The sequence below is a fragment of the Manacus candei genome, unplaced genomic scaffold, assembly GCF_025592945.1.
Source record: "Manacus candei isolate 608988 ecotype Guabito, Panama unplaced genomic scaffold, ASM2559294v1 h1tg000196l, whole genome shotgun sequence".
NCBI classification, from domain to species: Eukaryota; Metazoa; Chordata; class Aves; order Passeriformes; family Pipridae; genus Manacus; species Manacus candei.
In genome coordinates this window covers 1-27,856 of record NW_026138244.1, presented here as the reverse complement: position 1 = coordinate 27,856, position 27,856 = coordinate 1, and the positions used below count along the sequence as shown (strand labels likewise).

The following is a 27,856-nucleotide window of genomic DNA, read 5'->3' as shown; positions in this document are numbered from 1 at the left end:
CTCCCAGAAACTCTCAGTACCCCCAGTGCTCCCAGTAACTCCCAGTAACCCACAGTGCTCCCAGTGTTCCCAGTAGCACCCAGTGTTCCCAGTAACTCCCAGTACCTCCCCAGTGTTCCCAGTAATCCCCCAGTGCTCCCAGTAACTCCCAGTGTTCCCAGTACCCCCTAGTAACCCCCCAATGATCCCAATAACTCCCAGTGCTCCCAGTAACTCCCAGTGCCCCCCAGTAACTCCCAGTGTTCCCAGTAACTCCCAGTAACCCCCCCACTAATCCTCTAGTGCTCCCAGTAACTCCCCAGTGGTCCCAGTAACTCCCAGTATTCCCAGTGACCCCCCCACTAATCCCCCAGTGCCCCCCAGTAACTCCCCAGTGCTCCCAGTGACCCCCAGTAACCCCCAGTGTTCCCAGTACCTCCCAGTGACCCCCAGTAACTCCCAGTACCTCCCAGTGACCCCCAGTAACTTCCAGTAGGTCCCAGTGACCCCCAGTAACCCCCCAGTGCTCCCAGTAACTCCCAGTTCAAAACCATCAAATTTTGGTTAAAGCCCTCAAAAAAAAATTCAAATTTTCATTCAAAACCCTCCGATTTCGGTTTAAAACCATCAAATTTTGGTTAAAAAGCCCCCAACAGCCCCAAATTTTGGCTTAAAACTCCCTAATTCGGGTTAAAAACCTCCAAACCTTCAAATTTTGGCTAAAAAAACCCCAAAAATTCAAATTTTCATTCAAAACCCTCCGATTTCGGTTTAAAAACCATCAAATTTTACTTAAAAAGCCCCCAACACCCCCAAATTTTGGCTTAAAACCCCCTAATTTGGGTTAAAAAACCTCCAAACCTTCAAATTTTGGCTAAAAAAACCCCAAAAATTCAAATTTTCATTCAAAACCCTCCAATTTCAGTTTAAAACCCATCAAATTTTGATTAAAAATCTCCCAACAAACTTGCTTTAAAACTCCCCAATTTCGGTTAAGAACCTCCAAACCTTCACATTTTGGTTGAAAACCCATGACAATCTGAAATTTTGGGTTCAAAACCCCCAATTTCGGTTCAAAACCTCCAAACTTTCAAATTTTGGCTAAAATAACCCCAAAAAACCCCAAAAAATTCAAATTTTCTCTCGAAACCCTCCGATTTCAGTTTAAAAACCATCAAATTCTGATTAAACAAACCCCAAAAACCTCAAACTCCTCAAATTTGGGTCGACCCCACCCCACCCCACCCCAAATCCGGGGCGGATCCCCCCGATTTCACCCCCCTCCCCCCCCCAAAAAAACCAAAAAACACCCCAATAATTGGAAAACTCCCCTTTTTTATTATTCTCTAGTAAAACAGGGCGGGGGCTGCGCCGCCCCCCCAACGCCGCCCCCGACCCCAAACCGCCCCCGAGACCCCCCCGGACCCCCCCAAAAACCCCCGCCCGGCTCCTCCTCCCACGCGGGGCCTCGAAACGCCCCCGTTCCGGCCGCTCCCGACGCTTTGGGGGGGCCCCGGAACCTTCCGGCCGCTCCCGACGCGGCTCTCGCTGCTTCCCAGACCTGCCCGTTGGGTTTCCACCATCTTTTCATGGATTCAAGACCTTCCCGTTGGGTTTCCACCATCCCTTGATGCTTCCAAGACCTTCCCATTGGGTTTCCATCAGTTTTTGTCGGTTTTAAGCCATTTTTTGAGGGTTTCAAGACCTTCCCGTTGGGTTTCCACCACTTTTTGATAGTTTCCAAGACCTTCCCGTTGGGTTTCCACCATTCTTTGATGCTTCCAAGACCTTCCCATTGGATTTCCATCAGTTTTTGTCGGTTTTAAGCCATTTTTTGAGGGTTTCAAGACCTTCCTGTTGGGCTTCCACTATTTTTTGATGGTTTCAGGACCTTCCCATTGGGTTTCCACCATCCTTTGATGCTTCCAAGACCTTCCCATTGGGTTTCCACCATCCTTTGATGCTTCCAAGACCTTCCCGTTGGGTTTCCACCACTTTTTGATGGTTTCAAGACCTTCCCCTTGGGTCTCCACTCATTTTTGATGGTTTCCAGTCAATTTTTGATGGTTTCAAACCCTTCCCATTGGGTTTCACCATCCTTTGATGCTTCCAAGACCTTCCCGTTGGATTTCCCTCAATTTTTGTTGGTTTTAAGCCATTTTTTGATGGTTTCAAGACCTTCCCATTGGGTTTCCACCACTTTTTGATGGTTTCAAGACCTTCTCGTTGGGTTTCCACCATTTGGTGCTTCCAGGACCTTCCCATTGGGTTTCCACCCATTTTTGATGGTTTCCAGTCAATTTTTGATGGTTTCAAACCCTTCCCATTGGGTTTCACCATCCTTTGATGCTTCCAAGACCTTCCCGTTGGGTTTCCATCAGTTTTTGTCGGTTTTAAGCCATTTTTTGATGGTTTCAAGACCTTCCCATTGGGTTTCCACCATCCCTTGATGCTTCCAAGACCTTCCCGTTGGGTTTCCACCATTCTTTGATGCTTCCAAGACCTTCCCATTGGATTTCCATCAGTTTTCGTCATTTTTAAGCCATTTTTTGAGGGTTTCAAGACCTTCCCATTGGGTTTCCATCAGTTTTTGTCGGTTTTAAGCCATTTTTTGAGGGTTTCAAGACCTTCCTGTTGGGCTTCCACTATTTTTTGATGGTTTCAGGACCTTCCCATTGGGTTTCCACCATCCTTTGATGCTTCCAAGACCTTCCCGTTGGGTTTCCACCATCCTTTGATGCTTCCAGGACCTTCCCGTTGGGTTTCCACCCATTTTTGATGGTTTCCAGTCAATTTTTGAGGGTTTCAAACCCTTCCCGTTGGGTTTCCACCATCATTTGATGCTTCCAAGACCTTCCCGTTGAGTTTCCATCACTTTTTGTCAGTTTTAAGCCATTTTTTGATGGTTTCAAGACCTTCCCGTTGGTTTCCCACCATCTTTTCATGGATTCAAGACCTTCCCGTTGGTTTTCCACCATCATTTTATGCTTCCAAGACCTTCCCCTTGGCTTTCCACCCCTTTTTGACGGTTTCAAACCAATTTTTGAGGGTTTCAAGCCACTCCCATTGGGTCTCCCACCATTTTTGGGTCACTTTTAGGCCATTTTTTGCCACTTTCGAGCCATTTCTTGATGGTTTCAAGCCATTCCCGTTGGGTTCCCAACACTTTTTGTCACTTTTAAGCCGTTTTTTGACAATTTCATTGGTTTTCCACCATTTTTCCCCCGCTTTTAGGCCATTTTTTTGTGGTCTCAACCTACTTTTTGATGGTTTCCCACCTTTTTTTGTCACTTTTAGGCCATTTATTGACGATTTCAACCCACCTTTGGATGATTTCCCACCATTTTTGTCGCTTTTAGGCCATTTTTTCGTGGTCTCAACCTACTTTTTGATGGTTTCCCACCATTTTTTGTCACTTTTGAGCCATTTATTGACAATTTCAAGCCATTCCCATTGGGTTCCCACCATTTTCTGTTGGTTTCAGGTCATTTTTTGATGGTTTGAAAACATTCCCGTTGGTTTCCCACCAATTTTTGTCGCTTTTAGGTCATTTTTTCGTGGTCTCAACCTACTTTTTGATGCTTTCTCACCATTTTTGTCGCTTTTAGGCCATTTTTTCCTGGTCTCAAGCTACTTTTTGATGGTTTCCCACCATTTTTTGTCACTTTTGAGCCATTTATTGACGATTTCAAGCCATTCCCATTGGGTTCCCCCACCTTTTTGTGACGGTTCCAAGACTTCCCACCAGGGTTTCCCAAAGCTTTTTGTCACTTTTAGGCCATTTTTTCGCGGTCTCAACCTAGTTTTTGATGGTTTCTCACCATTTTCTGTCGCTTTTAGGCCTTTTTTTTGTCACTTTTAGACCATTTATTGACAATTTCAAGCCATTCCCATTGGTTTCCCACCATTTTCTGTTGGTTTCAGGCCATTTTTTGATGGTTTGAAAACATTCCCGTTGGTTTCCCACCAATTTTTGTCGCTTTTAGGCCATTTTTTCACAGTCTCAACCTACTTTTTGATGGTTTCTCACCATTTTCTGTCCCTTTTAGACCATTTTTTCATGGTCTCGACCTACTTTTTGATGGTTTCCCACCACTTTTTGTCACTTCCAAGCCATTTATTGACGATTTCAAGCCATTCCCATTGGGTTCCCCCCACTTTTCTGATGGTTCCAAGACTTCCCACTGGGTTTTCCCAACACTTTTTGTTGCTTCCCGGGCATTTTTTGTCACTTTTAGGCCATTTATTGACGATTTCAAGCCATTCCCGTTGGTTACCCACCATTTTATGTTGGTTTCAGGCCAATTTTTGTCACTTTTAGGTCATTTTTTTGTGGTCTCAACCTACTTTTTGATGCTTTCCCACCATTTTCTGTCGCTTTTAGGCCATTTTTTCACGGTCTCAACCTACTTTTTGATGGTTTCCCACCATTTTTTGTCACTTTTAGGCCATTTATTGACGATTTCAAGCCATTCCCGTTGGTTACCCACCATTTTCTGTTGGTTTCCCACAAATTTTTGTCGCTTTTAGGCCATTTTTTCATGGTCTCGACCTACTTTTTGATGCTTTCCCACCATTTTCTGTCGCTTTTAGGCCATTTTTTTGTCACTTTCAAGCCATTTTTTGATGGTTTGAAAACATTCCCGTTGGTTTCCCACCAATTTTTGTCGCTTTTAGGTCATTTTTTCCTGGTCTCGACCTACTTTTTGATGGTTTCCCACCACTTTTTGTCACTTTTGAGCCATTTATTGACTCTTTCAAGCCATTCCCATTGGGTTCCCCCACCTTTTTGACTGTTCCAAGACTTCCCACCGGGGTTTCCCAAAGTTTTTTGTCACTTTTAGTCCATTTTTTTCACGGTCTCAACCTACTTTTTGATGGTTTCCCACCACTTTTTGTCACTTTTGAGCCATTTATTGACGGTCTCAAGCCATTCCCATTGGGTTCCCCCACTTTTCTGACTGTTCCAAGACATCCCACCGGGGTTTCCCCCAACGCCTCTCGCCGCTTTCTCGCCGTTTCTCCGCCGCTTCCCAACCGAACGCCGCCGGGAGGAGGAGGAGGAGGAGGAGGAGGAGGAGGAGGAGGAGGAGGAGGGTTGGGGGGGTGAAGGAGAGAGGGGGGGTAAAAAGGAGAGGGAGGATCCGAGGGGGTCCTTTTTTTTTTTTGTTTCGTTTTTCCCAGTCTCATTTTTGGATTTGGAATATAAAAAGCCGGAGGTTGATGTTTTTGGCCGCCAGCAGTTTGTTACACTCCACCGAGTCGACGATGGGCAGGGCCATGTAGTCGGTCTCGTTGTTCTCGTTGCTGAAGACGAAGTGGTAGATGACGGGGTTGATCTTCACGTCGTCGTAGGGCCCCTCGAGCAGCAGGAAGGAGCACTCCATGGGGGAGTTGATCTTGCTCTTGAGGATGAGCTGGAAGGAGAGCGTGCGCTTGCACGACAGGTTGGGGTTCCTCTCCGAGTCGTTGACCCGCGCCTTGAGCACCCAGGTCTGGTTGAGGACGGTGAGCCGCGGCGTCTCGTAGTAGAGCCGCGTGATGAAGTCGTCGGTGCGGTACGGGCGGAACTGCACCTCTGGGACACAGGGAGAAGGGTGGCAGAGGGGGGGTTTGGGGGGGATTGGGGCACCCAAACCCCCTTCTGGGGACCACCCCGGGCAACCTCGGCCGACCCCGGGGGGAGCGGGAGGAGGGAACGGGGCCTACGGAAAAGGGGGGAGGGGGAGATCCTGATGGGGGCTGGGAGGGTTTGCCATGGCCAACGGGAGTCCAGGGACCAGCAACAGATCCCAGAGGGGCCCTACAACATTCCAGGATAACCAACAGATCCCAAAGGGACTCATCAGGGTCCTGAGACATTCCTGGAGCATCCCCAGATCCCAAAGAGACTCATCAGGATCCTACAAAATTCCAGGATCAGCAACAGATCCCAAAGGGACTCATCAGGGTCCTACAACATTCCAGGATAACCAACAGATCCCAAAGGGACTCATCAGGGTCCTACAACATTCCTGGAACCATCCCCAGATCCCAAAGGGACTCATCAGGGTCCTACAACATTCCAGGAAAGGGATGAGGAGCCCCCAGGGTTTGTGGGAAGGGGATGAGGAACCACCAGGGAATGAGGAGCCCCCAGGGTTTGTGGGAATTGTGGGAAGGGGATGAGGAGCCCCCAGGGTTTGTGGGAAGGGGATGAGGAGCCATTGGGGTTTGTAGAAGGTGATGTGGAGCCACCAGGGGATGAGGAGCCACCAAGGTTTGTGGGAAGGGGGCAAGGAGTCACCAGGGTGTGTGGGAAGGGGATGAGGAGCCCCCACAGTGTGTGGAAAGGGGATGAGGAGCCCCCAGGGGATGAGGAGCCACCAGGGGTTTGTGGGAAGGGGATGAGGAGCCCTCAGAGGATGAGGAGCCACTGGGGTTTGTGGGAAGGGGATGAGGAGCCCCCAGGGTGTGTGGGAAGGGGGTGAGGAACCACCAAGGGATGAGGAGCGCCCGGGGTTTGTGGGAAGGAGATGAGGAACCACCAGGGTTTGTGGGAAGGGGAGGAGGAACCCCCAGGGTTTGTGGGAATTGTGGGAAGGGGATGAGGAGCCCCCAGGGGACGAGGAGCCCCCGGGGTTTGTGGGAAGGGGATGAGGAGCCCCCAGGGTTTGTGGGAAGGGGAGGAGGAACCCCCAGGGTTTGTGGGAATTGTGGGAAGGGGATGAGGAGCCCCCAGGGGACGAGGAGCCTCCGGGGTTTGTGGGAAGGGGATGAGGAGCCATCAGGGGACGAGGAGCCCCTGGGGTTTGTGGGAAGGGGGCAAGGAGCCCCCAGGGTTTGTGGGAAGGGGATGAGGAGCCCCCAGGGGATGAGGAGCCCCCAGGGTTTGTGGGAAGGGGGCAAGGAGCCCCCACAGTGTGTGGGAAGAGGATGAGGAGCCCCCAGGGGATGAGGAGCCACTGGGGTTTGTGGGAATTGTGGGAAGGGGATGAGGAGCCCCCAGGGTGTGTGGGAAGGGGGTGAGGAACCACCAAGGGATGAGGAGCGCCCGGGGTTTGTGGGAAGGAGATGAGGAACCACCAGGGGTTTGTGGGAAGGGGAGGAGGAGCCCACAGGGATGAGGAACCACCAGGGTTTGTGGGAAGGGGAGGAGGAGCCCCCAGGGTTTGTGGGAATTGTGGGAAGGGGATGAGGAGCCCCTAGGGGACGAGGAGCCCCCGGGGTTTGTGGGAAGGGGATGAGGAGCCCCCATGGGACGAGGAGCCCCCACGGTTTGTGGGAATTATGGGATGAGGAGCCCCCAGGGTTTGTGGGAAAGGGATGAGGAGCCCCCATGGGACGAGGAGCCCCCGGGGTTTGTAGGAAGGGGATGAGGAGCCCCCAGGGGAAGAGGAGTCACCAGAGTTTGTGGGAAGGGGATGAGGAGCCACCAGGGTTTGTGGGAATTGTGGGAAGGGGATGAGGAGCCACCAGGGGATGAGGAGCCCCCGGGGTTTGTGGGAAGGGGATGAGGAGCCATCAGGGGATGAGGAGCCCCTGGGGTTTGTGGGAATTGTGGGAAGGGGATGAGGAGCCATCAGGGGATGAGGAGCCCCTGGGGTTTGTGGGAAGGGGGCAAGGAGCCCCCAGGGTTTGTGGGAAGGGGATGAGGAGCCCCCAGGGGATGAGGAGCCCCCAGGGTTTGTGGGAAGGGGATGAGGAGCCCCCACAGTGTGTGGGAAGGGGATGAGGAGCCCCCAGGGGATGAGGAGCCCCCAGGGTTTGTGGGAAGGGGGCAAGGAGCCCCCACAGTGTGTGGGAAGGGGATGAGGAGCCCCCAGGGGATGAGGAGCCCCCAGGGTTTGTGGGAAGGGGGCAAGGAGCCCCCACAGTGTGTGGGAAGGGGATGAGGAGCCCCCAGGGGATGAGGAGCCACTGGGGTTTGTGGGAATTGTGGGAAGGGGATGAGGAGCCCCCAGGGTGTGTGGGAAGGGGGTGAGGAACCACCAAGGGATGAGGAGCCCCCGGGGTTTGTGGGAAGGAGATGAGGAACCACCAGGGGTTTGTGGGAAGGGGAGGAGGAGCCCACAGGGTTTGTGGGAATTGTGGGAAGGGGATGAGGAGCCCCCAGGGGATGAGGAGCCTCCGGGGTTTGTGGGAAGGGGATGAGGAGCCCCCAGGGGATGAGGAGCCACCAGGGGTTTGTGGGAAGGGGATGAGGAACCACCAGGGTTTGTGGGAATTGTGGGAAGAGGATGAGGAGCCACCAGGGTTTGTGGGAAGGGGATGAGGAGCCCCCAGGGTTTGTGGGATGGGTCAAGGAGCCCCCAGGGTTTGTGGGAAGGGGATGAGGAGCCATTGGGGTTTGTAGAAGGTGATGAGGAGCCACCAGGGGATGAGGAGCCACCAAGGGTTTGTGGGAAGGGGATGAGGAACCACCAAGGGATGAGGAGCCCCCAGGGTTTGTGGGCAGGGGGCAAGGAGCCAGCAGGGTGTGTGGGAAGGGGATGAGGAGCATCCAGGGTTTGTGGGAATTGTGGGAAGGGGATGAGGAACCACTGAGGTTTGTGGGAAGGGGATGAGGAGCCTCCAGGTTTTGTGGGAAGGGGATGAGGAGCCCCCGGGGGATGAGGAGCCATTGGGGTTTGTGGGAAGGGGATGAGGAGCCACCAGGGGACGAGGAACCACCAGGGGATGAGGAGCCACCAAGGTTTGTGGGAAGGGGATGAGGAGCCACCAGGGGTTTGTGGGAAAGGGATGAGGAGCTTCCAGGGGATGAGGAGCCCCCAGGGTTTGTGGGAAGGGGATGAGGAGCCCCCAGGGGACGAGGAGTCACCAGGGGTTGTGGGAAGGGGATGAGGAGCCCCCAGGGTTTGTGGGCAGGGGGCAAGGAGCCAGCAGGGTGTGTGGGAAGGGGATGAGGAGCCTCCAGGGTTTGTGGGAAGGGGATGAGGAGTCAAAAGGGCTTGTGGGAAGGGGATGAGGAGCCACCAGGGGACGAGGAACCACCAGGGGATGAGGAGCCACCAAGGTTTGTGGGAAGGGGATGAGGAGCCACCAGGATTTGTGGGAAAGGGATGAGGAGCCCCCAGGGTTTGTGGGAATTGTGGGAAGGGGATGAGGAGCCCCCAGGGGACGAGGAGCCCCCAGGGTTTGTGGGAAGGGGATGAGGAACCACCAGGGTTTGTGGGAAGGGGATGAGGAACCCCCAGGGGACGAGGAGCCCCCAGGGTTTGTGGGAAGGGGATGAGGAACCACCAGGGTTTGTGGGAAGGGGATGAGGAACCCCCAGGGGACGAGGAACCACCAGGGGATGAGGAGCCACCAGGATTTGTGGGAAAGGGATGAGGAGCATGGGAAAGGGATGAGGAGCCCCCAGGGTTTGTGGGAAGGGGATGAGGAGCCAGCAGGGGATGAGGAGCCACCAGGGTTTGTGGGAATTGTGGGAAGGGGATGAGGAGCCACCGGGGGACGAGGAGCCCCCGGGGTTTGTGGGAAGGGGATGAGGAGCCACCAGGGTGTGTGGGAATTGTGGGAAGGGGATGAGGAGCCCCCATGGCACGAGGAGCCCCCGGGCTTTGCGCTCGGAAGGCCAACACCCCCCCTCCCCAACCCATGGGTCCGTGCATGATTCCCAGGATTCCCAGGATTCCCCGGATACCTGTGTAGCCGATCTTCTCGAAGCTGAGCAGGCTGAAGATGCTGTTGTAGAGCTGCATCTCCTTCTTCCTCGTTTGGTCCATCTCGTCCAGGATCTCCATGAGCTCGTTGCCCGTCTTGGTGGGGTGGGTGCACTCGGCCTCGTGCACCGTCAGCTCGTGGTAGGGGCCCTGCCAGGGGCACCCAATCCGCTTGTACTTGCACTGGGTCACCCTGGGAAAACAGGGAAAACAGGGAAAAATGTCAGGGCAGGGGCGGGGAGGGGCGGGAATGAGGTGGGGTGGGAGGGGCGGGCGGTGGGAAGGGAGGAGGGATCACAAGGAGAGGATGGGAGGGATGGGAGAGGGGTGGGAAAGCGTGGGGGGGGGAAGGTGGGGGCAAAAGAAAGGCTGGAAAGTCTGGATAAGACATGGAAAACTGTCAGTGGCACAGCAAGACTTGGGAATGTGGGAGAGACATGGAAAACCACCAGTGGTAGCCAGATCCAGAAGCAAGACTGAGAAATCTGGGAGAGACATGGAAAACCATCAGTGGCACAGCTGGATGCAAAAGCAAGACTTGGGAATCTGGGAGAGACATGGGAAACTGTCAGTGGCACAGTAAGGCTTGGGAATGTGGGAGAGACATGGAAAACCATCAGTGGTGCAGCTGGATCCAAAGAAAGGCTGGATAATGTGGGAGAGCTGTGGAAAATCATCAGTGGCACAGCAAGGCTTGGGAATGTGGGAGAGACATGGAAAACCATCATTGGTAGCCACATCCAGAAGACTGGGAAATGTGGGAGAGACATGGAAAACCATCAGTGGCACAGCAAGGCTGGAAGGTCTGGATAAGACATGGAAAACCATCATTGGTAGCCAGATCAAGAAGCAAGACTGGGAAATGTGGGAGAGACATGGAAAACCACCAGTGGTGCAGCAAGGCTTGGGAATGGGAGAGACATGGAAAACCATCAGTTGGATACAGAAGGAAGACTGGAAAATGTGGGAGAGACATGGAAAACCATCAGTGGTGCAGCTGGATGTAAAAGCAAGGCTTGGGAATCTGGGAGAGACATGGAATTTTGAGGTGGGAAGACCCTGTGCCAGGGCCTGGAGAGAGAACTGTCTTTGCCATGGGTGTGAAGCCACCTCAGAGCTCCCCAAGGAGGTGGGATGATGCCAAGGGGGAATTTTGGGGTGGGAACACCCTGTGCCAAGGCCTGGAGAGAGAACTGCCTTTGCCATGGGTGTGGAGCCACCTCAGAGCTCCCCAAGGAGATGGGATGATTTCAAGGAGGGATTTTGGGGTGGGAAGACCCTGTGCCAAGGGCTAGAGGAGGAACTGCCTTTACCCCGACTTCATCACTTCCCAAGGAGATGAGATCCCACCAGGGAGGAATTTTGAGGTGGGAAGACCCTGTGCCAGGGGCCAGAGTGAGAACTGGCTTTGCCATGGTCATGAAGCCACCTCAGAGCTCCCTAAGAAGATGGGATGATGTCAGGGGGGAATTTTGGGGTGGGAAGACCCTGTGCCAGGGCCTGGAGAGAGAACTGCCTTTGCCATGGTCGTGAAGCCACCTCAGAGCTCCCCAAGGAGATGAGATCCCACCAGGGAAGAATTTTGGGATGGGAACACCCTGTGCCAGGGGCTGGAGAGGGAACTGCCTTTGCCATGGGTGTGAAGCCACCTCAGAGCTCCCCAAAGAGATGCGATGATTTCAAGGAGGGATTTTGGGATGGGAACACCCTGTGCCAGGGACCAGAGATGGAACTGGCTTTGCCATGACTCTGAAGCTGACTCAGGGCTCCCAAAGGAGGTGGGATGATGCCAAGGGGGAATTCTGGGGTGGGAACACCCTGTGCCAGGGGCTAGAGAGAGAACTGGCTTTACCATGGGCGTGAAGCCACCTCAGAGCTCCCCAAGGAGGTGGGATGATGTCAAGGGGGAATTTTGGAACGGGAACACCCTGTGCCAGGGGCTGGAGAGAGAACTGGCTTTGCCATGGGTGTGAAGCCATCTCAGAGCTCCCCAAGGAGATGAGATCCCATCAGGGAAGAATTTTGGGGTGGGAACACCCTGTGCCAGGGCCTGGAGAGAGAACTGCCTTTGCCATGGTCATGAATCCACCTCAGAGCTCCCCAAGGAGATGAGATCCCACCAGGGAAGAATTTTGGGGTGGGAAGACCCTGTGCCAGGGCCTGGAGACAGAACTGACTCTGGAGCTGACTCAGGGCTTCCCAAGGAAGTTGGATGATGTCAAGGATGAATTTTGGGGTGGGAACACCCTGTGCCAGGGCCTGGAGAGAGAACTGGTTTTGCCATGGTCATGAAGCCACCTCAGAGCTCCCCAAGGAGGTGGGATGATGCCAAGGGGGAATTTTGGGGTGGGACGATCCTGTGCCAGGGGCTAGAGGAGAAACTGGCTTTGCCATGACTCCAGAGCTGGCTCCATCACTTCCCAGGGAGGTGGGATGATGCCAAGGGGGAATTTTGGGGTGGGAACACCCTGTGCCAGGGGCCAGAGTGGGAACTGCCTTTGCCATGGTCATGAATCCACCTCAGAGCTCCCCAAGGAGATGAGATCCCACCAGGGAAGAATTTTGGGGTGGGAACACCCTGTGCCAGGGGCTGGAGAGGGAACTGACTCTGGAGCTGACTCAGGGCTTCCCAAGGAGGTGGGATGATGCCAAGGGGGAATTCTGGGGTGGGAACACCCTGTGCCAAGGGCTAGAGAGAGAACTGCCTTTGCCATGGGTGTGAAGCCACCTCAGAGCTCCCCAAGGAGATGAGATCCCACCAGGGAAGAATTTTGGGGTGGGAACACCCTGTACCAGGGGCTGGAGAGAGAATTGGCTTTGCCATGGTCATGAAGCCACCTCAGAGCTCCCCAAGGAGGTGGGATGATGCCAAGGGGGAATTTTGGGGTGGGAACACCCTGTGCCAGGGCCTGGAGAGAGAACTGACTCTGGAGCTGACTCAGGGCTTCCCAAGGAAGTTGGATGATGCCAAGGGGGAATTTTGGGGTGGGAACACCCTGTGCCAGGGCTTGGAGAGGGAACTGCCTTTGCCATGGTCATGAAGCCACCTCAGAGCTCCCCAAGGAGGTGGGATGATGTCAAGGGGGAATTTTGGGGTGGGAACACCCTGTGCCAGGGGCCTAGAGGAGGAACTGCCTTTGCCACGACTCCATCACTTCCCAAGGAGGTGGGATAGTGCCAGGGAGGGATTTTGGGGTGGGAACACCCTGTGCCAGGGCCTGGAGAGAGAACTGGCTTTGCCATGGTCATGAAGCCACCTCAGAGCTCCCCAAGGAGATTGGATGATGCCAAGGGGGAATTCTGGAGTGGGAACACCCTGTGCCAGGGGCTAGAGAGAGAACTGGCTTTGGAGCTGACTCAGGGCTTCCCAAGGAGGTGGGATGATGCCAGGGAAGAATTTTGGGGTGGGAAGACCCTGTGCCAGGGGCTGGAGGGAGAACTGCCTTTGCCATGGGTGTGGAGCCACCTCAGAGCTCCCCAAGGAGATGAGATCCCACCAGGGAAGAATTTTGGGGTGGGAAGACCCTGTGCCAGGGGCTGGAGAGAGAACTGATTCTGGAGCTGACTCAGGGCTTCCCAAGAAGTTGGATGATGCCAAGGGGGAATTTTGGGGTTGGAACACCCTGTGCCAGGGCCTGGAGAGAGAACTGCCTTTGCCATGGGTGTGAATCCACCTCAGAGCTCCCCAAGGAGATGAGATCCCACCAGGGAAGAATTTTGGGGTGGGAACACCCTGTGCCAGGGCCTGGAGAGAGAACTGACTCTGGAGCTGACTCAGGGCTTCCCAAGGAGGTGGGATGATGTCAGGGGGGAATTTTGGGGTGGGAAGACCCTGTGCCAGGGCCTGGAGAGAGAACTGGCTTTGCCACGACTCCAGAACTGGCTCCATCACTTCCCAAGGAGATGGGATCCTGCCAGGGAGGAATTTTGGGGGGGAAGACCCTGTGCCAGACCCTGTGCCAGGGCCTGGAGAGAGAACTGCCTTTGCCATGGGTGTGAAGCCACCTCAGAGCTCCCCAAGGAGATGAGATCCCACCAGGGAAGAATTTTGGGGTGGGAACACCCTGTGCCAGGGGCTGGAGAGGGAACTGACTCTGGAGCTGACTCAGGGCTTCCCAAGGAGGTGGGATGATGCCAAGGGGGAATTTTGGAACGGGAACACCCTGTGCCAGGACCTGGGGAGAGAACTGCCTTTGCCATGGTCATGAAGCCACCTCAGAGCTCCCCAAGGAGGTGGGATGATGTCAAAGGGGAATTTTGGGGTCGGAAGACCCTGTGTCAGACCCTGTGCCAGGGCCTGGAGAGAGAACTGGCTTTGCCATGGTCATGAAGCCACCTCAGAGCTCCCCAAGGAGATGAGATCCCACCAGGGAAGAATTTTGGGGTGGGAACACCCTTTGCCAAGGCCTGGAGAGGGGACTGACTCTGGAGCTGACTCAGGGCTTCCCAAGGAGGTGGGATGATGCCAAGGGGGAATTTTGGGGTGGGAACACCCTGTGCCAGGGGCTGGAGAGGGAACTGACTCTGGAGCTGACTCAGGGCTTCCCAAGGAGGTGGGATGATGCCAAGGGGGAATTCTGGAGTGGGAACACCCTGTGCCAGGGGCTTTGCCACGACTCCATCACTCCCCAAGGAGCTGAGATCCCACCAGGGACGGACTTGAGAACGGGAAGAAAGCCTCGATGGATCCACCAAAACATCTCCACCCCAACCCCACCACCGCCAACCCCCCGGAACCCCGACCCCCGGGGCATCCCCACCGGTCCTGGCACTCCTCCTTCTGGTGCCTCTCGAGCAGGGAGCGGGGGAACTGCTGGGCGCAGAAGCCGCACTCGGAGGGCAGCTCGCTGACCGCCTTCTCCACGGCCAGGTTGCGGCAGCACAGGCTCTTGCTGATCTCGCAGCGGCAGTTGGGGCACGTGGCCTGCTCCTCCTTCAGCCGCGCGTCCGCCAGCAGGTGGATGAAGCAGCCGGCGCACATCAGGTGCCCGTTGGTGCACTGGGGGGGAGAAGAGCCCGGTCAGGGGGTCCCATCGGGAATTTGGGCGGATTCCCGGCGGAGGGAGGGGTTTGGAATTCGCGGGTGGATTCCCGGCGGGGAGGTCTGGAGTCGGTGGTGGAAGAACAGCCGGGGACGCCCCGGTCTGGCTTCACCGGGGGGGTTTGCTTTCCATGGATTTGGGGGTGTCTGGGATCAGTTTCTGAGGTTCTCCATGGATTTGGGGGCTCTCCATGGATTTGGGGTGTCTGGGATCAGTTTTTGGGGCTCCCCATGGATTTGGGGTGTCCCTCTCCCAGCCCCAGCAGCAGCACCTGGCCCTGGCCCGGGATTTGGCGGATCACATGGAACAGTTTTTGGGGGGTCTGATAGTGGGTTTTTGGGGGTTTTTGGGGGTCTGGGATCAGTTTTTGGGGCTCTCCATGGATATGGGGGCTCTCCATGGATTTGGGGGGGTCTGGGATCACTTGGGGCACGTGGCCTGCTCCTCCTTCAGCCGCGCGTCCGCCAGCAGGTGGATGAAGCAGCCGGCGCACATCAGGTGCCCGTTGGTGCACTGGGGGGGAGAAGAGCCTGGTCAGGGGGTCCCACCGTCAGGAATCGGGAAGAAGAGCCCGGTCAGGGGACTGGTGCACTGGGGGGACACAGGAAGAGCCATCAGGGGACAGGGAACTGGGAATTCATGGGTGGATTCCTGGTGGAGGGAAGGGAAGGGTTTGGAGCCTCTTCCCAGGAGAACACCCGGAGACGCCCCGGTCTGGTTTCACCAGGGGGGTTTCTTTCTCCAGGGAATTAGTCCTGGGTATTCCTGGTATTTGTTCCTATGGTTTATTCTTAATGTTTACTCCTAATATTTATTTCTAGTATTTTATTCCTAATATTTATCCCTATTGTTTATTCCTAATATTTATTTCTAGTATTTTATTCCTAATATTTATTCCTAGTATTTATTCCTATTGTTTATTCCTAATATTTATTCCTAATATTTATTCCTACTATTTATCCCTAATATGTATTCCTAGTATTTATTCCTACTATTTATCCCTAATATGTATTCCTAGTATTTATTCCTAATATTTATACCTAGTATTTATTCCAATTATTTATTCTTAATATTTATTCCTACTATTTATTCCTACTATTTATCCCTAATATGTATTCCTATTGTTTATTCCTAATATTTATTCCTAGTATTTATTCCTAGCATTTACTCCTAATATTTATTCCTAATATTTATTCCTAATATTTATTCCTAATATTTATTCCTAATATTTATGATCTCGCAGCCGGCGCACATCAGGTGCCCGTTGGTGCACTGGGGGGAGAAGAGCCCGGTCAGGGGGTCCCAGCACCGGGAATTGGGAAGAAGAGCCTGGTCAGGGGGGAGGGAATTGGGAATTCGTGGGTGGATTCCTGGTGGAGGGAAGGGTTTGGAGTCGGTGGCGGACGAACACCCAGAAGAACACCATTCTGGTTTCACCAGGGGGGGTTTGTTTCTCCATGGATTTGGGGTGTCAGGGATCAGTTCTTGGGGTTCTCCATGGATTTGGGGGCTCTCCATGGATTTGGGGTGTCTGGGATCAGTTTTTGGGGCTCTCCATGGATTTGGGGTGTCAGGGATCAGTTTTTGGGGCTCTCCATGGATTTGGGGTGTCTGGGATCAGTTTTTGGGGCTCTCCATGGATTTTGGGGTGTCTGGGATCAGTTTTTGGGGCTCTCCATGGATTTGGGGTGTCAGGGATCAGTTTTTGGGGCTCTCCATGGATTTTGGGGTGTCTGGGATCAATTTTTGGGGCTCTCCATGGATTTGGGGTGTCTGGGATCAGTTCTTGGGGTTCTCCATGGATTTGGGGGCTCTCCATGGATTTGGGGTGTCAGGGATCAGTTCTTGGGGCTCCCCATGGATTTGGGGTGTCTGGGATCAATTTTTGGGGCTCTCCATGGATTTGGGGGGTCTGGGATCAGTTTTTGGGGGCTCTCCATGGATTTGGGGTGTCTGGGATCAATTTTTGGGGCTCTCCATGGATTTGGGGGGTCTGGGATCAGTTTTTGGGGCTCTCCATGGATTTGGGGGGTCTGGGATCAGTTTTTGGGGCTCTCCATGGATTTGGGGTGTCTGGGATCAGATTTTGGGGCTCCCCATGGATTTTGGGGTGTCTGGGATCAGTTTTTGGGGCTCTCCATGGATTTGGGGTGTCTGGGATCAGTTTTTGGGGCAAGGAGGGGATTTGGGGTGTCAGGGATCAGTTTTTGGGGCTCTCCATGGATTTTGGGGTGTCTGGGATCAATTTTTGGGGCTCCCCATGGATTTGGGGTGTCTGGGATCAGTTTTTGGGGCCCTCCATGGATTTTGGGGTGTCTGGGATCAGTTTTTGGGGCTCCCCATGGATTTGGGGTGTCCCTCTCCCAGCCCCAGCAGCAGCACCTGGCCCTGGTCCGGGATTTGGCGGATCACATGGAACAGTTTTTGGGGGGTCTGATAGTGGGTTTTGGGGGGTTTTGGGGGGTCTGGGATCAGTTTTTGGGGCTCTCCATGGATTTGGGGGGCCTGGGATCAGTTTCTGTGGTTTTCCATGGATTTGGGGCTCTCCATGGATTTGGGGTGTCAGGGATCAGTTTTTGGGGCTCTCCATGGATTTGGGGTGTCAGGGATCAGTTTTTGGGGCTCTCCATGGATTTGGGGTGTCTGGGATCAGTTTTTGGGGCTCTCCATGGATTTGGGGGGTCTGGGATCAGTTTTTGGGGCTCTCCATGGATTTGGGGTGTCTGGGATCAGTTTTTGGGGCTCTCCATGGATTTGGGGTGTCTGGGATCAGATTTTGGGGCTCTCCATGGATTTGGGGGGTCTGGGATCAGTTTTTGGGGCTCTCCATGGATTTGGGGTGTCAGGGATCAGTTTTTGGGGGCTCTCCATGGATTTGGGGTGTCTGGGATCAGTTTTTGGGGCTCTCCATGGATTTGGGGTGTCTGGGATCAGTTCTTGGGGCTCTCCATGGATTTGGGGTGTCTGGGATCAGTTTTTGGGGCTCCCCATGGATTTGGGGTGTCTGGGATCAGTTTTTGGGGCTCTCCATGGATTTGGGGTGTCTGGGATCAGTTTTTGGGGCTCTCCATGGATTTGGGGTGTCTGGGATCAGTTTTTGGGGCTCTCCATGGATTTGGGGTGTCTGGGATCAGGTTTTGGGGCTCTCCATGGATTTGGGGTGTCTGGGATCAGGTTTTGGGGCTCCCCATGGATTTTGGGGTGTCTGGGATCAGGTTTTGGGGCTCTCCATGGATTTGGGGGGGTCTGGGATCAGTTGGGGCACGTGGCCTGCTCCTCCTTCAGTATACTCCTAGTATTTATTCCTAATATCTATTCCTAATATTTACTATTATTATTTATCCCTATTTTTTATTCTTAATATTTATTCCTAGTATTGATCCCTAATATTTATTCCTATTTTTTATTCTTAATATTTATTACTAATATGTATTCCTAGTATTTATTCCTATTTTTATTCTTAATAGTTACTCCTAATACTTATTTCTAGCATTTATTCCTAATATTTATTCCTAGTCTTTATTCCTAGTATTTATTCCTAATATTTATTCCTAGTATTTATTCCTATTTTTTACTCTTAATATTTATTTTTAATATTTACTCATAGCATTTATTCCTATTTTTTATTCTTAATATTTATTTCTAATATTTACTCCTACTATTTAATCCTATTTTTTATTCTTAATATTTATTTCTAATACTTATTCATACTATTTATCCCTATTTTTTATTCTTAATATTTATTCCTAGCATTTATTCCTAATATTTATCCCTAGTATTTATTCCTATTACTTATTCCTGATATTTATTCCTAGCATTTATTCCTAATATTTATTCCTAATATTTATTTTTAATATTTATTCCTAGTATTTTATTCCTAATATTTATTCCTACTATTTATTCCTATTTTTTTATTCTTAATTAAAAAAAAACCCTTCATCCCATTCCCTCCTCTGCTTCCATGGGAATCCAACCCAATCCCATGGGATTTGGGGGATCCCTCCCCAAAAAAAAAACCGGGAACGACACCAAAAGAGGGGAGAAGATTCCCAAAAAATCCCCGGATCCCACAGTTCCATGGACTGGGAATCCCGGGAATGGCTTGGTTGGGAGCAGCCAGCTCGAATTCCAGAGGGATCCTGGTCGGGCTCCGGGAAAAATCCCAGAAAAAAGGGTGGGAATGCCAAAAAAAAAGGGGGAATCCTTCTAAAAAAAGATGGGAATGCCAAAAAAAAAGGGGGAATCCTTCTAAAAAAAGATGGGAATGCCAAAAAAAAAGGGGGAATCCTTCTAAAAAAAGATGGGAATCCTTCCCAAAAAAAAAAGGGGGAATCCCAAAAGGAAGATGGGAATCCTTCCCAAAAAAAAAAGGGGGAATCCCAAAAGGAAGATGGGAATCCTTCCCAAAAAAAAAGGGGGAATCCCAAAAGGAAGATGGGAATGCCAAAAAAAAGGGGGAATCCCAAAAGGAAGATGGGAATCCTTCCCAAAAAAAAAAGGAATGACAAGAAAAGCTGGGAATCCATAAAAAAAAAGATGGGAATTTTCCCCCCTCCCGGGAATAGACGGGAATGACACGGAAAGAGGGGGGAAAAGGTTCCCAAAATCCCAGGGAATTCCCAAAATCCCGGTTCTGTGGGATCCCCAAGGCGGGAATGTTCCCCGGCGGCTGAGAGGGGTCGGAATGTTGGGATTGGGGATTCCAGAGGAGCTCGGAATGCTGGGATTGGGGATTCCAGAGGAGCTCGGAATGTTGGGATTGGGGATTCCAGAGGAGCTCGGAATGTTGGGATTGGGGATTCCAGAGGGGCTCGGAATGTTGGGATTGGGGATTCCAGAGGAGTTTGGAATGTTGGGATTGGGGATTCCAGAGGAGTTTGGAATGTTGGGATTGGGGATTCCAGAGGAGCTCGGAACGCCGGGATTGGGGATTCCAGAGGAGTTGGGGAGTGGCTCCGAGGGCTCGGAAAGTTGGGATTGGGGATTCCAGAGGAGCTCGGAATGTTGGGATTGGGGATTCCAGAGGGGCTCGGAATGTTGGGATTGGGGATTCCAGAGGAGTTTGGAATGTTGGGATTGGGGATTCCAGAGGGGCTCGGAATGTTGGGATCGGGGATTCCAGAGGAGCTCGGAACGTTGGGATTGGGGATTCCAGAGGAGTCAGGGAGCGTCTCCAAGGGTCGGAAAGCCAGGATTGGGGATTCCAGAGGAGCTCGGAATGCTGGGATTGGGGATTCCAGAGGAGTTTGGAATGTTGGGATTGGGGATTCCAGAGGAGCTCGGAACGCCGGGATTGGGGATTCCAGAGGAGTTGGGGAGTGGCTCCGAGGGCTCGGAAAGTTGGGATTGGGGATTCCAGAGGAGCTCGGAATGTTGGGATTGGGGATTCCAGAGGAACCAGGGAGCGGCTCCAAGGGTCGGAACACTGGGATTGAGGATTCCAGAGGAGCTCAGAACGCTGGGATTGGGGATTCCAGAGAAGCTCGGAATGCCGGGATTGGAGATTCCAGAGGAACCAGGGAGTGGCTCCAAGGGCTCGGAATGCCGGGATTGGGGATTCCAGAGGAGCCAGGGAGCGGCTCCGAGGGTCGGAATGCCGGGATTGGGGATTCCAGAGGAGCAACGGGAGCGGTTCCGAGGGCTCGGAACACCGGGATCAGGGATTCCAGAGGAGCTCAGAATGCCGGGATTGGGGATTCCAGAGGAGTCAGGGAGTGGCTCCGAGGGCTTGGAATGCCAGGATTGGGGATTCCAGAGGAGCTCAGAATGCTGGGATTGGAAATTCCAGAGGAGCTCAGAACGCTGGGATCGGGGATTCCAGAGGAGCAATGGGAGTGGCTCCGAGGGCTCGGAACATTGGGATTGAGGATTCCAGAAGAACCAGGGAGTAGATCCAAAGGCTCGGAACGCCGGGATTGGGGATTCCAGAGGAGCTCGGAATGCCGGGATTGGGGATTCCAGAGGAGTTTGGAATGCTGGGATGGGGGATTCCAGAGGAGCCAGGGAGCGGCTCCGAGGGCTCGGAACGCCGGGATTGGAGATTCCAGAGGAGCCAGGGAGCAGGTCCAAGGGCTCGGAATGCCGGGATTGGGGATTCCAGAGGAGCTCGGAACGTCAGGACTGGGGATTCCAGAGGAACCAGGGAGCGGCTCCAAGGGTCGGAACACTGGGATTGAGGATTCCAGAGGAGCTCAGAACGCTGGGATTGGGGATTCCAGAGGAACCAGGGAGTGGCTCCAAGGGCTCGGAATGCCGGGATTGGGGATTCCAGAGGAGCCAGGGAGCGGCTCCGAGGGTCGGAATGCCGGGATTGGGGATTCCAGAGGAGCAACGGGAGCGGTTCCGAGGGCTCGGAACACCGGGATCAGGGATTCCAGAGGAGCTCAGAATGCCGGGATTGGGGATTCCAGAGGAGCTCAGAATGTTGGGATTGGGGATTCCAGAGGAGTCAGGGAGCAGCTCCGAGGGCTTGGAATGCCGGGATCGGGGATTCCAGAGGAGCCAGAGGAGCAGGGTCAGGCGAAGGAGATCCAGAGCTGGTTTATTCCGGTTTGTTCCCGTTGGGATCCGGGGTATCAAAGCGGATCGACGCCGGATTCAGGCGGGATCGCCGGATCCTTCCGGCGCCCTCCAGGAAATTCCCGGTTTTAGGGCAAAAATGAGTTTGGGAGACGTTTCCAGCGGCTGCCCAGGAGAGGACACGGAGCCGGGATGATCCCAATCCATCCATCCCAAAATCCAGGGGGGAAGAGCGGCCCCGGAGCGCAAACAGCCGGGATTTATTCCGGGTTTTTCCAAGGGTGACGTCCCAGAGGATCCCAAAAATAGTGTATCCCAGAAAACCTCCAGCCGAGATCCCTCTGGATCCATCGGGACGGGGCGGGAAGAGCCGGATCTCTGCTCCCTGTGGATCATCCGGGGCCGTTCCCGACGGATCGGGAATCTCCAAGGGGGGGGGAAAATCCTTCCTTGATCCGGCTTGAGATCCAGGATGAGCTGGAAGCTTCCAGAGGGGTCACATCCCAAAATTCCAGCCGGATTCCCACCCTTGGGATAACTGGGAGATGGCCAGATCCGGATCCAGCTTCAATCCGGGGCGGGATGGGAAAGGCCGGACTCTGTCCCGGGAATTAGGACAAACATCCGGGATTTATTCCGGGTTTTTCCAAGGGTGACGTCCCAGAGGATCCCAAAAATGGTTTATCCCAGAAACCCTCCAGTGGAGATCCCTCTGGATCCAGCCATCCCAAAATCCAGGGGGGAAGAGCGGCCCCGGAGCGCAAAGAGTCGGGAATCCCCCTCTCCCAAAAAAAAAAAAGAGATGGGAATGTCTCCAAAAAAAAAGATGGGAATCTCTCCTCTACCAAAGAAAAAGATGGGAATCTCTCCAAAAAAAAAGATGGGAATCCTCCTCTCCCAAAAAAAAAAAAAGGTGGGAATCCCTCCAAAAAAAGAAGGGAATGCCAAAAAAAAATATGGGAATCCCCCTCCCAAAAAAAAAAGAGATGGGAATCTCTCCAAGAAAAAAGATGGGAATCCCCCTCTCCCAAAAAAAAAAAAGAAATGGGAATCCTCCTCTCCCAAAAATAAAAAAAAAATGGGAATCTCTCCAAAAAAAAAAGATGGGAATCCCTCCAAAAAAAAAGATGGGAATCCCCCTCTCCCAAAAAAAAAAAAAATGGGAATCTCTCCAAGAAAAAAGATGGGAATCCTCCTCTCCCAAAAATAAAAAAGATGGGAATCCCCCTCCCCCAAAAAAAAAGAAAAAAAGATGGGAATCTCTCCAAAAAAAAATGGGAATCTCCCTCCCAAAAAAAAAAAGATGGGAATCCCCCTCTCCCAAAAATAAAAAAAAAAATGGGAATCTCTCCAAAAAAAAAAGATGGGAATCCATCCCAAAAATAAAAAAAAAATGGGAATCTCTCCAAAAAAAGAAGGGAATGCCAAAAAAAAGGGATGGGAACCCCCTTCTCCCAAAAAAAAAAGATGGGAATCCCTCTCCCAAAAATAAAAAAAAGATGGGAATCCATCCCAAAAATAAAAAAAAAAAGATGGGAATCTCCCCCAAAAAAAAAAAAGGGAATACCAAAAAAAAAGATGGGAATTCCCCTACCAAAAAAAAAGAAAAAAAGATGGGAATCTCTCCAAAAAAAAAATGGGAATCTCCCTCCCAAAAATAAAAAAGATGGGAATCTCCCTCCAAAAAAAAAAAATGGGAATGCCCCTCCCAAAAATAAAAAAAAGATGGGAATCTCTCCAAAAAAAAGATGGGAATCTCTCCTCTCCAAAAAAATAGAGATGGGAATTCCCCTCCCAAAAATAAAAAAAGATGGGAATCTCTCCAAAAAAAAGATGGGAATCCATCCCAAAAAAAAATGGGAATCCCCCTCTCCCAAAAAAAAAAAAAAATGGGAATCTCTCCAAAAAAAAAGATGGGAATCTCTCCTCTCCAAAAAAATAAGATGGGAATCCCCCTCTCCCCAAAAAAAAATGGGAATTCCCCTCCCAAAAATAAAAAAAAGGTGGGAATCCCTCCAAAAAAAAAAGGGAATGCCAAAAAAAAAAGATGGGAATCCCCCTCCCAAAAATAAAAAAAAGATGGGACTCTCCCTCTCCCAAAAATAAAAAAAGATGGGAATCTCCCCCAAAAAAAAAAGGGAATAACAAAAAAAAAAAGATGGGAATTCCCCTACCAAAAAATAAAAAAAAGATGGGAATCCCCCTCCCAAAAAAAAAGAAAAAAAGATGGGAATCTCTCCAAAAAAAAATGGGAATCTCCCTCCCAAAAATAAAAAAGATGGGAATCTCCCTCCAAAAAAAAAAATAAAATGGGAATGCCCCTCCCAAAAATAAAAAAAAAGATGGGAATCTCCCTCCAAAAAAAAAAAAGATGGGAATCCTCCTCTCCCAAAAGAAAAAAGATGGGAATTCCCCTCCCAAAAAAAAATATGGGAATCCCCCTCCCAAAAATAAAAAAAAGATGGGAATCTCTCCAAAAAAAGATGGGAATCTCTCCAAAAAAAGAAGGGAATGCCAAAAAAAAGGGATGGGAATCCCCCTCCCAAAAAAAAAGATGGGAATCTCTCCAAAAAAAAAAGATGGGAATCCTCCTCTCCCAAAAAAAAGAGATGGGAATCTCCCCCTCCCAAAAAAAAAGATGGGAATTCCCCTCCCAAAAATAAAAAAAAGATGGGAATCTCTCCAAAAAAAAAGATGGGAATCCTCCTCTCCCAAAAAAAAAGATGGGAATCCCTCCAAAAAAAAAAGATGGGAATCCTCCTCTCCCAAAAATAAAAAAAAATGGGAATCTCTCCAAAAAAAAGATGGGAATGCCCCTCCCAAAAATAAGAAAAAAGATGGGAATCTTTCCAAAAAAAGAAGGGAATGCCAAAAAAAAAAGATGGGAATCCCCCTCCCAAAAAAAAAGAAAAAAAGATGGGAATCTCTCCAAAAAAAAAATGGGAATCTCCCTCCCAAAAATAAAAAAGATGGGAATCTCCCTCCAAAAAAAAAAATAAAATGGGAATGCCCCTCCCAAAAATAAAAAAAAGATGGGAATCTCCCCCAAAAAAAGATGGGAATGCCAAGAAAAAAAAAAGTGGGAATGTCAAAAGGAAGTCGGGAATTCCCCCCCAGGAAAAGAGGGAATGGCAAGAGAGTGACCCCTCCTCGGAGCTGGAGTTAATTACAGTTGTTAATTACGGTCATTAATTAATTATGGTTGTTAATTACGGGAGTTAATTATGGGAGTTAATTACGGGAGTTCGTTAAGGCGGCGCCGGCGCCTTTAATTAAATCCCAAATTTCAGGATATCCCGGGAAGGAGGAGGAAGAGGAGGGGGGAGGAAGGGGGGGAGGAAGGACTGGGGGGGTTGGTGGCCCTTTGGGGAGGTTCAGTGGCCCATGAGGGGACTGTGGGGGGTTGGTGGCCCTGGAGGGGGTTTCAGTGGCCCATGAATGGATTGGGGGGGTTGGTGGCCCCGGGAAGGGTTTCAGTGGCCCATGAGGGGACTGGGGGGGTTGGTGGCCCCAGGAAGTGTTTCAGTGGCCCATGAAAGGACTGGGGGGGTTGGTGGCCCTGGGAGCAGTTCAGTGGCCCATGAAGGGACTGGGGGGGTTGGTGGCCCTGGGGGGGGGTTCAGTGGCCCACGAAGGGACTGGGGGGGTTGGTGGCCCTGGGGGGGGTTCAGTGGCCCATGAGGGGACGGGGGGGATTGGTGGCCCTGTGGGAGTTTCAGTGGCCCATGAACGGACTGGGGGGAGTTGGTGGCCCTGGGGGGGGTTTCCGTGGCCCATGAGGGGACTGGGGGAGTTGCTGGCCCATGAAGGGGACTGGGGGGTGTTGGTGGCCCTGGAGGGGGGTTCAGTGGCCCACGAAGGGACTGGGGGGGTTGGTGGCCCTGGGGGGAATTTCAGTGGCCCATGAATGGACTGGGGGTGTTGGTGGCCCTGGGGGGGTTTCAGTGGCCCTTGAGGGGTCTGGGGGGGTTGGTGGCCCTGGGGGGGTTTCAGTGGCCCATGAGGGGACTGTGGGGGGTTGGTGGCCCTGGAGGGGGTTTCAGTGGCCCATGAATGGATTGGGGGGGTTGGTGGCCCCGGGAAGGGTTTCAGTGGCCCATGAGGGGACTGGGGGGGTTGGTGGCCCTGGGGGGAGTTCACTGGTCCATGAGGGGACTGGGGGGGTTTGGTGGCCCTGGGGGAGGGTTCAGTGGCCCACAAGAGGACAAGGACACCCCAGGTAGGGGGTGTTGGTGGCCCTGGAGGGGGGTTCAGTGGCCCATGAAGGGATTGGGGGGGTTGGTGGCCCCAGGGGGGATTTCAGTGGCCCATGAAGGGACTGGGGGTGTTGGTGGCCCTGGGGGAGGGTTCAGTGGCCCATGAATGGACTGGGGGGATTTGGTGGCCCTGGGGGGGGGTTCAGTGGCCCATGAGGGGACTGGGGGGGGTTGGTGGCCCTCGGGGGGTTTCAGTGGCCCATGAAGGGACTGGGGGGGTTGGTGGCCCTGGGGGAGGGTTCAGTGGCCCACAAGAGGACAAGGACACCCCAGGTGGGGGGTGTTGGTGGCCCTGGTAGCAGTTCAGTGGCCCATGAAGAGACTGGGGGGGGTTGGTGGCCCTGGGGGGGTTTCAGTGGCCCATGAGAGGACTGGGGGGGTTGGTGGCCCCAGGGGGGGTTTCACTGGCCCATGAAGGGACTGGGGGGGGGTTGGTGGCCCTGGTGGGGGGTTCAGTGGCCCATGAGGGGACATGGAGGCCCTGGGGGGTGGCAGTGGCCCCAGGAGAAGTTGGTGGCCCTGGGGGGGGTTTAGTGGCCCATGAGGGGACTGGGGGGAGTTGGTGGCCCTGGGGGGGTTTCAGTGGCCCATGAAGGGACTGGGGGGGTTGGTGGCCCTGGAGGGGGTTCAGTAGCCCATGAGGGGACAAGAACACCCCATGTGGGGAGTGTTGGTGGCCCTGGGGGGGGTTTCAGTGGCCCATGAAGGGACTGGGGGGGGTTGGTGGCCCTGGGGGGAGGTTCAGTGGCCCATGAGGGGACTGGAGTTGTTGGTGGCCCCAGGGGGGGTTCAGTGGCCCATGAAGGGACTGGGGGGGTTGGTGGCCCTGGGGGGGGTTTCAGTGGCTCTTGAGGGGTCTGGGGGTGTTGGTAGCCCTGGGGGGGGTTTCAGTGGCCCATGAAGGGACTGGGGGGGTTGGTGGCCCTGGGGGGAGTTTCAGTGGCCCATGAGGGGACTGGGGGGGATATCAGTAGCCCTGGGAGGGGGTTCAGTGGTCCTGGGGGGGGTGTCCCCGTGTCCCCAGGGGGGCACTTGGTGGCCACAGTGAGGGGGTTCAGTGGCCCACAAGGGGCCAGGGAGACCCTTTAGGTGGGGGTTGATGGGCCTGGGGGGTGTCGGTGCCTCGGGGGGGGGTTCACTGGCCCGTTCGGTGACCGAGGAAGCCCAGGGGGGTGTCACTGTCCCCTGGGAGGGTGTCCCCATCCCTGAGGGGTGTCCCCATCCCACGGGTGCTGTTGGTGTCATTGGGGGTGTCACTGTTCCCTGGGGGGTGTCCCCATCCCATGGGTGCTCTCGGTGTCACTGGGGGTGTCACTGTTCCCTGGGGGGTGTCCCTGTCCCTGAGGGGTGTCACTGTTCCCTGGGGGGTGTCCCCGTCCCTGGGGGGGGTGTCCCCGTTCCCTGAGGGGTGTCCCCATCCCATGGGTGCTCTCGGTGTCACTGGGGGTGTCCCCGTTCCCTGAGGGGGTGTCACCGTTCCCTGAGGGGTGTCCCCATCCCCCGGGTGCTGTCGGTGTCACTGGGGGGTGTCACCGTTCCCTGAGGGGGTGTCCCCATTCCCTGAAGGGTGTCACCATTCCCTGGGGGGGTGTCGGTGTCATGAGGGGGTGTCACCATTCCCTGAGGGGGTGTCCCCGTCCCTGAGGGTGTGTCCCCATCCCCTGGGTGCTGTGGGTGTCCCCAGGGGGGTGTCACCGTTCCCTGACGGGGTGTCACCATTCCCTGGGGGGGTGTCCCTGTTCCCTGAGGGGTGTCCCCATCCCTGGGGGTCTGTCACTGTTCCCTGAGGGGGTGTCCCCGTTCCCTGAGGGGTGTCCCCATCCCATGGGTGCTGTCGGTGCCCCGGGTGGGTGTCACTGTTCCCTGAGGGGTGTCCCCATCCCTGACGGGGTGTCACCATTCCCTGGGGGGGTGTCACCGTTCCCTGAGGGGGTGTCCCTGTCCCTGAGGGGTGTCCCCGTTCCCTGAGGGGTGTCCCCATCCCTGGGGGTCTGTCGGTGCCCCGGGGGGTTGTCCCGGTGCTCCCGGGGGGGGGAGTCCCCGCGGCGGGCCGTACCTGGTAGACCGAGGCCTTGGGCAGGTCGAGGCAGACGGTGCAGCAGAGCACGGAGTAGAGCCGCTCCTCCAGCTTCACGCTGCCCGCCGCCCCCTCGGCCCCGCCGGGGCCGCTCCCCGCCGCCCTCAGCCGCTTCTTGGGCGGCGCGTCGGGGTCGGCGCCCGCCTCCAGCAGCGCCGCCGCCTCCTCGGCGCCGCCCGCCTCGGCCCCCGCCGACAGCGGGGCCGCGGGGCCGGGCGGGGCCGCGGCGGGGGCGGCGGGGGCGGCGGGGCCGCCGCCGGGATCGCGCTCCTCCGCCCCGGACATCGCCGCCATCGCCACCGCCTCACCCCGCCGCCATCTTGGCCGCCCTCACGGGCC

General features: G+C 53.9%; 3 protein-coding genes and 4 long non-coding RNA genes across 26 annotated transcripts; 3 read left to right on the top strand and 4 right to left on the bottom strand.

The window, feature by feature from the left end:
* Positions 1-1,416: 1,416 nt before the first annotated feature.
* On the bottom strand, positions 1,417-4,839 carry LOC127464158 (uncharacterized; the record flags this gene model as incomplete). Its single annotated transcript, XM_051774328.1, has 10 exons — positions 4,714-4,839; positions 4,562-4,587; positions 4,386-4,519; positions 3,614-3,778; positions 2,833-2,916; positions 2,648-2,729; positions 2,401-2,544; positions 2,315-2,338; positions 1,871-1,968; positions 1,417-1,622 (listed from the first exon to the last, which is right to left on the bottom strand). Coding segments are annotated over exons 1-10 (964 nt in total), but the record flags the coding sequence as incomplete, so codon positions are not given.
* Positions 3,385-27,835, bottom strand: ZFTRAF1 (zinc finger TRAF-type containing 1). Its single transcript, XM_051774327.1, has 6 exons — positions 27,497-27,835; positions 14,384-14,622; positions 9,605-9,816; positions 4,847-5,557; positions 4,323-4,385; positions 3,385-3,547 (listed from the first exon to the last, which is right to left on the bottom strand). The coding sequence occupies exons 1-4, from the start codon at positions 27,809-27,811 to the stop codon at positions 5,166-5,168; spliced, it is 1,158 nt and encodes a 385-aa protein (XP_051630287.1). The 5' UTR covers positions 27,812-27,835; the 3' UTR covers positions 3,385-3,547; positions 4,323-4,385; positions 4,847-5,165.
* On the bottom strand, positions 7,085-9,590 carry LOC127464150 (nascent polypeptide-associated complex subunit alpha, muscle-specific form-like). 6 transcript variants are annotated; one of them, XM_051774325.1, is made up of 3 exons: positions 9,199-9,590; positions 8,000-8,086; positions 7,085-7,878 (listed from the first exon to the last, which is right to left on the bottom strand). In XM_051774325.1, exons 1-3 carry the CDS (start codon positions 9,570-9,572, stop codon positions 7,164-7,166), a joined length of 1,176 nt encoding a protein of 391 aa, XP_051630285.1. In that variant the 5' UTR covers positions 9,573-9,590; the 3' UTR covers positions 7,085-7,163. The 6 variants fall into 6 exon arrangements, with proteins under 6 accessions (XP_051630285.1, XP_051630280.1, XP_051630282.1 ...); XM_051774320.1 differs by having other exon boundaries at positions 8,000-9,590; XM_051774322.1 differs by lacking the exon at positions 8,000-8,086 and having other exon boundaries at positions 7,085-7,558; positions 8,139-9,590.
* Positions 9,902-14,219, bottom strand: LOC127464153 (uncharacterized). Of its 8 annotated transcripts, none has more exons than XR_007901201.1 (6): positions 13,799-13,891; positions 13,629-13,699; positions 12,143-12,880; positions 11,493-11,602; positions 11,053-11,272; positions 9,902-10,733 (listed from the first exon to the last, which is right to left on the bottom strand). It is a non-coding gene; the product is annotated as an uncharacterized LOC127464153 (long non-coding RNA). The 8 variants fall into 8 exon arrangements; XR_007901200.1 differs by lacking the exon at positions 13,799-13,891 and adding an exon at positions 14,143-14,219 and having other exon boundaries at positions 9,921-10,733; positions 13,629-13,723; XR_007901198.1 differs by lacking the exon at positions 13,799-13,891 and having other exon boundaries at positions 9,922-10,733; positions 12,143-12,351; positions 12,462-12,880; positions 13,629-13,751.
* LOC127464156 (uncharacterized) lies at positions 11,639-14,300 on the top strand. Of its 5 annotated transcripts, XR_007901210.1 has the most exons (6): positions 11,639-11,830; positions 11,941-12,051; positions 12,162-12,260; positions 12,481-12,579; positions 13,747-13,856; positions 14,078-14,190. It is a non-coding gene; the product is annotated as an uncharacterized LOC127464156 (long non-coding RNA). The 5 variants fall into 5 exon arrangements; XR_007901211.1 differs by lacking the exons at positions 12,162-12,260; positions 12,481-12,579 and having other exon boundaries at positions 13,648-13,856; positions 14,177-14,300; XR_007901207.1 differs by lacking the exons at positions 12,162-12,260; positions 12,481-12,579 and having other exon boundaries at positions 13,648-13,856.
* LOC127464154 (uncharacterized) lies at positions 18,688-21,081 on the top strand. Of its 4 annotated transcripts, XR_007901203.1 has the most exons (5): positions 18,688-19,540; positions 19,661-19,725; positions 19,878-20,081; positions 20,565-20,630; positions 20,960-21,081. It is a non-coding gene; the product is annotated as an uncharacterized LOC127464154 (long non-coding RNA). The 4 variants fall into 4 exon arrangements; XR_007901204.1 differs by lacking the exons at positions 19,878-20,081; positions 20,565-20,630; positions 20,960-21,081 and adding exons at positions 20,381-20,499; positions 20,726-20,809 and having other exon boundaries at positions 19,661-19,800; XR_007901202.1 differs by lacking the exons at positions 19,661-19,725; positions 20,565-20,630; positions 20,960-21,081 and adding an exon at positions 20,252-20,379 and having other exon boundaries at positions 18,688-19,507; positions 19,878-19,975.
* On the top strand, positions 25,131-25,813 carry LOC127464155 (uncharacterized). Its single transcript, XR_007901206.1, has 3 exons — positions 25,131-25,318; positions 25,368-25,535; positions 25,587-25,813. It is a non-coding gene; the product is annotated as an uncharacterized LOC127464155 (long non-coding RNA).
* Positions 27,836-27,856: the final 21 nt, after the last annotated feature.

Bases quoted from the DNA above. Each gene is read 5' to 3' on its own strand.
- ZFTRAF1 (XM_051774327.1), bottom strand. From the start codon at position 27,811: ATGGCGGCGATGTCCGGGGCGGAGGAGCGCGATCCCGGCGGCGGCCCC. The intron at 14,623-27,496 runs GTACGGCCCGCC...TCTCCCCCCCAG, and splicing joins CCAAGGCCTCGGTCTACCAG to TGCACCAACGGGCACCTGAT. The intron at 9,817-14,383 runs GTGGGGATGCCC...CTGTTTTCCCAG, and splicing joins AAGGAGGAGTGCCAGGACCG to GGTGACCCAGTGCAAGTACA.
- LOC127464150 (XM_051774320.1), bottom strand. From the start codon at position 9,572: ATGCACGGACCCATGGGTTGGGGAGGGGGGGTGTTGGCCTTCCGAGCG. The intron at 7,879-7,999 runs GTGGTTCCTCAT...CACAAACCCCAG, and splicing joins CCCCTTCCCACAAACCCCTG to TGGCTCCTCATCCCCTGGGG.